We start from the raw sequence: 8,949 nt of genomic DNA on the forward strand, positions 1-8,949 counted from the left end.
TCCATCCTGATCCTGTCAGTCTGTCACCCCCAACCTCCCCTTCTCCTTTTTCATAAAAATTAGTATTAGTGTAAAGGTACTTAATTCTATTGTGGTGTAATTCTAATATTTTGTCTACGCACACAAGGACAACAAAGTTGTCAAAACACATGAATTTACACCCTTGCTCCATGCTTTGTAAAACAACACCCGGGGAAATAAAATTAAAACCCTTCCCTGCATCAGAGCCATGCAAACTTCTTTTCATACGTCATAATGGTGAGGGGCTCTAACCTTTTATAATATCTTCTGTTCCTTTTCGGGATTTGGATATACAACGTGTGGCTTTGGTCGCTTGATGAATGCTTGATGTTGACATTAAAGAAGTGAGTTACATGCTCATAAGCATAACTGGTCAGAACATTCTTGACGAAGATATAGAAATATTCTAGTTTTGATTAATCTTCAGAAAGTAGAGTCTCCAAATCCCGTAATTCAATAACCAAATTAAACCAAAAGAAAAACAAATTAAGCAACAATATACTTAAATGGACTCCTCAACATAACGTTTTTAAACTAAAGACCAAATAAAAACCATAGCCAAATCTGCCTTACGTGTCTGTTTTACAAGGTTCCGTCAGGGGAAATATAACTACGCTTGTGAAGTTCATGCAATAATCAGCATTAGCCAGATGCTCATACATCGAAGGTGTACCACTGGATGATCACAGGGCAGAGAAACTGGCCAAATAGACTGTAAGAATAAAAGGCCAAATCCTATCAAGTCAGGTGAATGTGAATCACAAAGATCATAAGCTAATTTATGAAGTTTTGAGCCAAAGGCATACCTAGTACTACTGCGGCGATCTGGACCTTGACCGTGACTTAGAAAGGGACCTCGACCTGGATCTAGACTTTGGCCTGCATGTTAGGGTGAAGCTGAGAAAAGATGCTAAATTATAATTAGGAAAGGGGAGAGTTAAATCACTGCATAATTATCAAATGTATGACCTGGCAGATTTCACAGGTGATGCAGACCTTGATCTCGATGGTGATCTTGAAACTGATTTCTCCAGTGCTTTGCTGCCACAATATTCAAACACATCTCTGATAAACTAAGGCAACCCCAACTCCCTAGTCCAAAACAAGGAAAGAAAAAGTTTGTATTTTTTAAATAAGATACCTTCTGTTCCTTTTCGGGCTTCTACTCCTGCTGCGGCTCCTAGTTGAGCTTCCCTCTCCCCTTTTAACCTGCAACCAGCGATGGATCCAGGAACTTTTAGGGATTGCACCAAAAGTTCAAAAAACAGGTAGACAAAGTATAAAAACATTATACTTCACAAAGAATCCCAACCATAACAGTTCAACAACCCTACAAGAACTTTTACATATTTCAAATTTGTACGTCTTTGGTTACAACCCAAAACATAGTGTTGTGCTCTGTGCTACAATCTAATGCAAAATAGTAATATTTGTCCAAAGTTTGTTCTACAACCCAACTTAGCCTCTCCACAGCTCTATGTTTCAACTGAAATCCCAAAGCATACTGAATCAAATTGATAAGGAATCACAATAATGTGAGAATATTGGATGCCAATTCCAAATGCAATTAAAAAAGGAGATATCGACTAAAACAATAGGAAGCTTGGGAAATGTGTGGGAAAAAATACAACCCCAAAAATTTGCTCTCAGCATCACCAACTTTCACATGTTTGTGAAAAATGATGTGCTCCTACACTCATTTTCTCGCCAACATTTTATTCAGCCTCTTCAATAACATGTTCAAGCAAACATGAAATCCCCGGAGTGAAGTAGCAATTTTGGCAGTAGGACACTGGCAAGAAAGTTAACTCTGCCTTGCCACTCAGATACAAAGTACTCCATCCCTCAACAGACTTCCCATTTCTAATATGGATGCTATCCATAATTAAAGAAATCTTCCAAAAAGAAATTCCACTATATAAGGAAAAACATAATCATGTGGGGTCTTGTTTGATTCATCTCATTGTGTGTATATCTCGAAAATCAAACTTTTATAATTTTTACTAATATGTAATTAAAGATATTAATGATACAAAACATGTATTGGCAAACGTGAAAAGGAGAGATGGGAAGTCTTATTAGGGGACAGAGGGAGTAGCATTTAGCTTTCTCTTTGATTGCATGTACTATGTATCGTCCATTATAGGTGAGTTGGGTAAAATTAGTCAGAGCAAGCTGCCACTGCCACCACCACCTCAGAGAAAAATAGAGAGGCGGAGAAGAGAATTGAAAGAGGAAAAAGGGAGCACAATTATCTATTTTCTTTTTTTTTGGGGGGGGGGGGGGTAGCACGTGCCATGTCTGGCGCTTGCCTGCAATGGCACATAGCTATTTCCTATAAACCAATCAAAGAACATCATTGTTCAGTAAAATTTTACCATAAATTAGTACTATAGGGAACCTTAAGACAATTCACATTTCACAAAATCCACACCCTGATGAAGGTGGTAACAGATGACAATTATTTAAAGCTGTAAAGAAAGTCTCATGCCAATGTGTATGGTACTGAAACTCCATACCACAACATGTGTTATTTTATGAAATCGCATTACTAATTGATAGCAATAAAATTTATGAGAAAAGAGAAGTTAAGGTACACAAAATAATATCCATGCTCACTAACATGAGATACCATACTTAACTAATATTGCCCCGCGGATTTTGAAGACTATCCAGCGAGGAATAAATGATTGCATAAATACTTATAAGCGATGTGTAGAAAATGAAAGGCAAGCAAAGATATTTGATCAAGAGTTATCCTTGGAACACAAAAATCATGCAAGCGAAGGTCACTCACCCGAATATAAGATTTTGCCCAAGGATTTTTGAATTCAGTATCATCCAGTTTTCGGATCTAAAATATAGACATTAAGAATTACGTCAAAGTTATGCATGGAGAAGTGGTGGATAAAAAATGTTCTTGACCTGGAATCCAAAAACAATCACTAAACACTTACAGCATATTTCATGTCTTCAGAGTTAGTATAGTCAACCAAACCAAAGGTTCCTGTAAAAAAGAGATTTGAAAATTAAGGAGACAGGAAGCTATGAACTCTAAGCTTAAAGCAAGTAACAATCAGTACAAGCATATACAAACAGTACAAGCACATACATAATCTACACTGTTTCAAAGCTGATTTTCATAAGATATCTTCATTACAATAACCAATTACATCAGAAACCCAGATTCAGGGACCGGGACAAAGCCATTCAACTCAGTTAGAATTCAGCAAGGCAAAACACAACTCGAAGCGTTTGTGTCCGAACAGAGATCTAGATACACACTTGTACATTCAGTTCAAGAGACCAAATTCCCTAAATCTTAAGAAACACCAGCCATTTCACCATACCACATTTTTGCTAATATCATACTCCCTCTGTTTCATTTTAATCTACACACTTACACTTTTCACGCATGCCAATGTAAAACTTTGAGGACATATATCTTTAGTTTTGTATTTGTAAAAATTATAAAAAGTACATATTAATAAAATACATACTAATATGAATCTAACAAGATCCCACATGACTATGTTTTTATTCACATATAAATCACAAACAAGGGTCAAAATGCAATTTGTGAATAGTGTAAAATGTCAAAGTGTGTAGATTAATATGAAACGGAGGGAGTAACATTGACACAGGAAACATGTCTTGCAAAGGGATTGGCCGCACGTAGCATACAAAGTAGAAATTTTTATTAGAACCTTGGTACCTATGACTCATACACAAGGATACCAAAGATGTATGTCCTTCAGATATAAAGTTTGGAAGACATTATATAACTATATAAGGTTTTATTCAGCATGCAAAAACCAATTCTGAGAAGTCAAATAAATGTGCATAAACAAAAAAAGAATGTTCTCCATATACAGTTGACAACTACTTATACAGCTGGCACGTATGACAGTAGCAGATAGTTCAAGCAATACCTTCACTGTCACGAGAAACTTCAGCAAAGCAAACATCACCAGCTTTTCGCATGTGATCCTGAAATTGAACAGAAACCCAAAAGGTTAAGATGGAGGCATATTGACATCATGAAATGCTCAACACAGCTTGTCAGTAGAGAAAAGGTCAGAAAAATACCTTTAAATCCTGCCATGATGCAGAAGAAGGAAGTCCACGAACAATAACTGCATGACAAACACAAATTTTTCATTGCTTAATTCACATAATGGTATAAATGACATCTTTGAAAATAAACATACAGACCTCGATAATCAGTACGACGTGATGCACCATAGCGCCCAGACCCTCCACCACGACGCTCACTAGCAGAGGAAGATCCCCGACCACCATGTGCAAGTTCAACCTACATTATTCAAACAACAAAATTAAGGAACCAAAAAGTGTAACTTATGACATGAAAGTAAGCGACGATGTATTACCCTTAGACGACAGCCATCAAAGTTGTACCCATCACGTCCCCTGATCGCATCATCCGCATCTCGAGAACTCTCGAACTATTCATTTAAAGCATATAGCTCATAATTCTAAAGACCAAAAATTAATACACTAGTTGCATGTTGACCAAAAAGATGCTAAAGGATTACCTCCACAAAGCAATAGGAAGGAGGTCGAGGAGGAACTTTTAATTCAATATCCAAGATACGACCATACTGCACCAAAGCAATCAAAAAATTGTCATGCAATCATAAATCATTTCTTGAACTTGACTGGCCAACATAGCCCACCGCACATGCTTGAATAATCAGCATGAATGTACAGGAAGAAGATACACGAATTTAGCAACAACCATCATGGATGAGTGGACATAAAGTTAAGTGCAAGTTTTGAAAGCAGAAATTGAAGCAATAAATTAACACACAAAGCAACACGATGACAAACAAAATTGACAGCATGTCTACTCCAGAAACTTCTAAACGTCTCTCTTTCAGTAACGAATTACCATATTAAGGCGAGAAAGGGGGAAAGACCTCATATTTTCATGAACCATTACGCCATCTATAACCTATGTTCTTAGCAAACATACAGCATAGGATCTAGGGGATAAGCAAAGAGATACTTAAAATTGGTGAAAACAGCAATTGCTTACAGAGGAATACATTACTGGAAGTGAAAAAAAAAAATTCAAAAAAAGGCACACAAACAGAATTACAAAATCCAAACCTTGTAAAACAGATCTTCAACCTCATGTTCTTTAATATCTCCAGGTAAGTTACCAACATAGATGGTACGCGAGAAACGGCTACTCATTTTATTGCTTAGTCACTCTGCACAAAGATTTACTGCAAACACAAAAGAGGATATGTGAGTCAAAGATAAATCTTTTGAGATTTACAAAAACATGATTAAGACAATGGAGCACTTAATTTCATTTCAAGCAATTAATATCATTATCAAGTCAAAGCCAAAACCATGAAGCAAACCAAGAGAGCAATCCTTGAGGTGAGCGATTCTCCATAAGCTCCATTGCTCATATGCTCCAAGAGGCTCCAAAGCTAATATATATTTGATATATTAATTGATCGCCAATGCTTTCTCAAGTTTTTGCAGATGCATAGCTCTCCAAAGAATGATCAAGGAACTCCATTATATTTAATAAACCCATTACTCCACCCAGTACTCTCCCACTCCCCCTCTACATCCCTATGTATTCCAAAGCTCATATTTGTCCAAGCGCTGGTCATCTACCATAAAGAAAGCATGTGTCATGAGATGGAAGATTAGCACATATCTAAGCATTTGCCTTACTGAGACTTTTGCAACTGCGTCATCACAAAGCCCAGGAAATAGTAAAAAGATTTTGAGTTTTAGTTCTTCAAAATTAGCTGCTAAATAATATTAGGTCTGGAACCAGAATGAACAACACAGCAAGTGCATTACCAATCTTTTTGTCTGAAACTTCATATATTGAACACCAAAAAATGATGTCAGTTTTCCAGGAACATGGGACAAGCAAGCAACAGATTTTCAAATGAACTACTTCTGGGAAGGGGGGAAAGAAGTGTTTCCAATTATCCCACCTTCACCAAAAGGCAAGCATAAGTAAAATGCGGGTGATGACACATAGTGCACTGACACAGACAGGCAACTAAAGTCACAAATACATGGATACCAGTTGAAAGGATTCGACGTAGATACTTTGTTATCATCAAGTAACAGCTTATATGATTCAGTGATTCACTATAGATAACGGCATCAAAAGCCATTGCGCTTCATAACCACGACAATCCCATTACCTTAACAATAAATCTATTAAGAACTACCCACTCATATACACAAAAATGGGAGGACGGGGAAGAAAAACAACGCAATAAAGAATCTCCAATTTAAAAGTGACACCCATGTCATTTACTAATGTACTTGACATATAAATATATAATAACAGTCTTTTCTGCTCAAGGTACTTATCTTTAGTATCCAATCCTCCCCCCCCCCCACACACACACACAAAGAGAGAGAGAGGAGGAGAGGGGGGTTACTCTATCATCTTGACCAGGCAATACAAAGGAGAATTTCAATCAGAAACTCATGAAATAAGCAGACTACAAAGCAAAATTGCTCATGACAAAATGAAGAGAAACATCCCATGAAGCGAAAAGGCCCCTAAATGAAGTACTAGCGACAAAGTGGCAAGAAAGATCTGTGAAAACGGATAGCCTGAGAAAATCAAGTGCACCAAAAAAAAATGGCTCTTGGAGCCTCAATCTAATAGCTCTCCTTTTCATAAATACACTTCAGCCTATATTCATTCATTTCCATGCTATGAACTTGATAGCAAACTACTTCCACTATCAAAAAATAATAGCCGCATAAATTACTTCGCAGAACCTACAAATAGTTCTCCCCTTTCCAAACTACTAGTGGACTATAATTAATTTCCTACAATAAACCCTGCTTTGAGTTGATCGATGGCAAAAATAATACAACATTATAAAGGTGTTCCAATAATTTAAAAAAAAAAATTGTTTCAAAATGCTAAATTATAAGGAATTAAAACAGCATGAGTACATGAAAACCATTTCCGAGCCACCAGAACACATCAACGGAAGCTCAATGATGCACCAATATCTATGTCTTGTATCGCTAGCTTGGTACTCCTCATCCACTCAGCAAAACAAACATCAAAGAAAGAGATAGAACCTCATTTTATACCCTCTTGACTCTCATAGTAGGTGGGTATCCTTTCTTTCCTATACAATTTCTCTCGCAACAACCCCAACTCACCAACCAAAACCTAAAAGAATTAATAAAAATCACTTCGTAAATTAGCAAGCAGCCAATCAAAGCTCAGAAAGAAATATCCGAGCAACCAAACACGGAAAAATCAATCTCTTCCTTCCAATTTTCAGGCAAAGGATCGAATAATGTAAAACCCTAATTCTTCAATTACTTATGAGATTACGTCGGAAAAGAAGATTCAGTATCAATCGAATTCCAAATTGAGATTGTTCGCCCTCTCTCGCTCTCTTTCTGCAGCAAAGCAAAATCGCAAATTTGCAAGTTCTACAACACGGAACTAAATCTGGAGTAAATTCTACGCGAAATCTTTAAAAAATAAAAATCGAAGACAATAGATTATAGAGATGCGAAAAGAGAAGTGTGAAGATGAAGAAATCGAAAGAAATACCGGAAGATGAAGAAGGGGAGCTTCAATTTGGGGAGAAATGAAAACCCTAGCTTTGGCTTCTTGCTTCTTGCAAATGCGATGAGCTTTGAGAAGTGAGGCTTTCAAGACAGAAATTGACTAGCTTCAGACTATCAGCAGCTAACGTACCAAATCGAGATTTCGGTCTCAAGCATACTGGATTTTGCCCAATTTCTCCTTATGTAGCCTCTAACAATAGCTAATGACAAATTACAAATTTAAAAGATCCGAATATATATAGACTATCTCTATTACATAAGGGAATGGAGAGCAACGGTGTCCTCTTTTGAAATGCCTATTTCTGTATTTCACCCTCCCTTCCCTTTCTAAATACCAAAATGGGGGTTCTAACAAAGCCACCGAAAATTAGATTTCAACATCACTCAAAAATCACTTATATTAGGAAACTTTACAAATCACTCATAAAATTGAGAAAATCACAAAAAATCACGAAAATCACTCAAATGATCAGAAACTTTACAAAAACAAATAACTTATAAACTAAAACTAATATACTCGGACGTCAATACATACAAAAACATTCACAAAATTCACTTACAAATCATTGTTGTCAAAAATCATCATCTCTATTATATCTATTACTAGCTTCTGGACCCGTGCAAAAATGCACGGGAAAGGATTTGCTTAATAAGAAAAATTTTCCAATGAAACGAATAATAAACGAAAAATTTTCTAATGAAACAATAAGTAAAAGTTATAATAACAAAAATTACAAAAATGTGTATGAAGTTATACATTTTGGAACACTACCTTATAAACAACATTTGTAATTGTTTTGCACATATTATTCTCTTTATCACAAATAAAAATTTTAAGTCCTTTTTTGTTCGTGACTCGGGAAATAGCGACATATAGCTGACCATGACTGAAAACAGCCTTGGTAAATACAACCCGACGTGCGATAATGATTGTCCTTGACTTTTGTTTATAGTCCTGGCAAAACACACAGTTAAAGGAAATCGTCGTCTTTAATCTGATAGGAAATTTTGTTGAGTCAGACGGTGTTAGTGTCATTCGTGGGATGAATACCTTGTCACCAACATTACTCCCTGAAATGACGGTAGCTTCAATCACTTGATTGCCTAAATGCTTGATAACCAGCCTCGTGCCATTACACAATCCAGATGTCTGATCAATATTACGAAACAACATGACCGGCGCACCAACTTTTAACTTAATACTATGATTTGGCAGGCCCGAACACTTTATTGTGTTTAGGAATTCAGTAGATTATATTTCATGAACCCCTAAGTTCCCTTCATCTTTACTAATTGCATCACAACTCTAGTAAT

At 36.4% G+C, this 8,949-nt stretch overlaps 1 protein-coding gene across 3 annotated transcripts; it reads right to left on the reverse strand.

Annotated features, from left to right (window-relative positions):
* Nucleotides 1-415: 415 nt before the first annotated feature.
* Nucleotides 416-7,813, reverse strand: LOC104883334 (serine/arginine-rich splicing factor SR34A). 3 transcript variants are annotated; one of them, XM_010667831.4, is made up of 14 exons: nucleotides 7,619-7,813; nucleotides 5,415-5,675; nucleotides 5,155-5,273; nucleotides 4,578-4,643; nucleotides 4,413-4,487; nucleotides 4,237-4,336; nucleotides 4,111-4,157; nucleotides 3,954-4,011; nucleotides 2,979-3,028; nucleotides 2,819-2,875; nucleotides 1,163-1,230; nucleotides 991-1,062; nucleotides 828-900; nucleotides 416-733 (listed from the first exon to the last, which is right to left on the reverse strand). In XM_010667831.4, the coding sequence occupies exons 3-13, from the start codon at nucleotides 5,239-5,241 to the stop codon at nucleotides 834-836; spliced, it is 747 nt and encodes a 248-aa protein (XP_010666133.1). In that variant the 5' UTR covers nucleotides 5,242-5,273; nucleotides 5,415-5,675; nucleotides 7,619-7,813; the 3' UTR covers nucleotides 416-733; nucleotides 828-833. The 3 variants fall into 3 exon arrangements, with proteins under 3 accessions (XP_010666133.1, XP_010666134.1, XP_010666135.1); XM_010667832.4 differs by having other exon boundaries at nucleotides 5,403-5,675; XM_010667833.3 differs by lacking the exon at nucleotides 5,415-5,675 and having other exon boundaries at nucleotides 7,619-7,812.
* Between the last annotated feature and the right edge of the window lie 1,136 nt (nucleotides 7,814-8,949).

The sequence above is a fragment of the Beta vulgaris genome, chromosome 3, assembly GCF_026745355.1.
Source record: "Beta vulgaris subsp. vulgaris cultivar EL10 chromosome 3, EL10.2, whole genome shotgun sequence".
Taxonomy (NCBI): Eukaryota; Viridiplantae; Streptophyta; class Magnoliopsida; order Caryophyllales; family Amaranthaceae; genus Beta; species Beta vulgaris.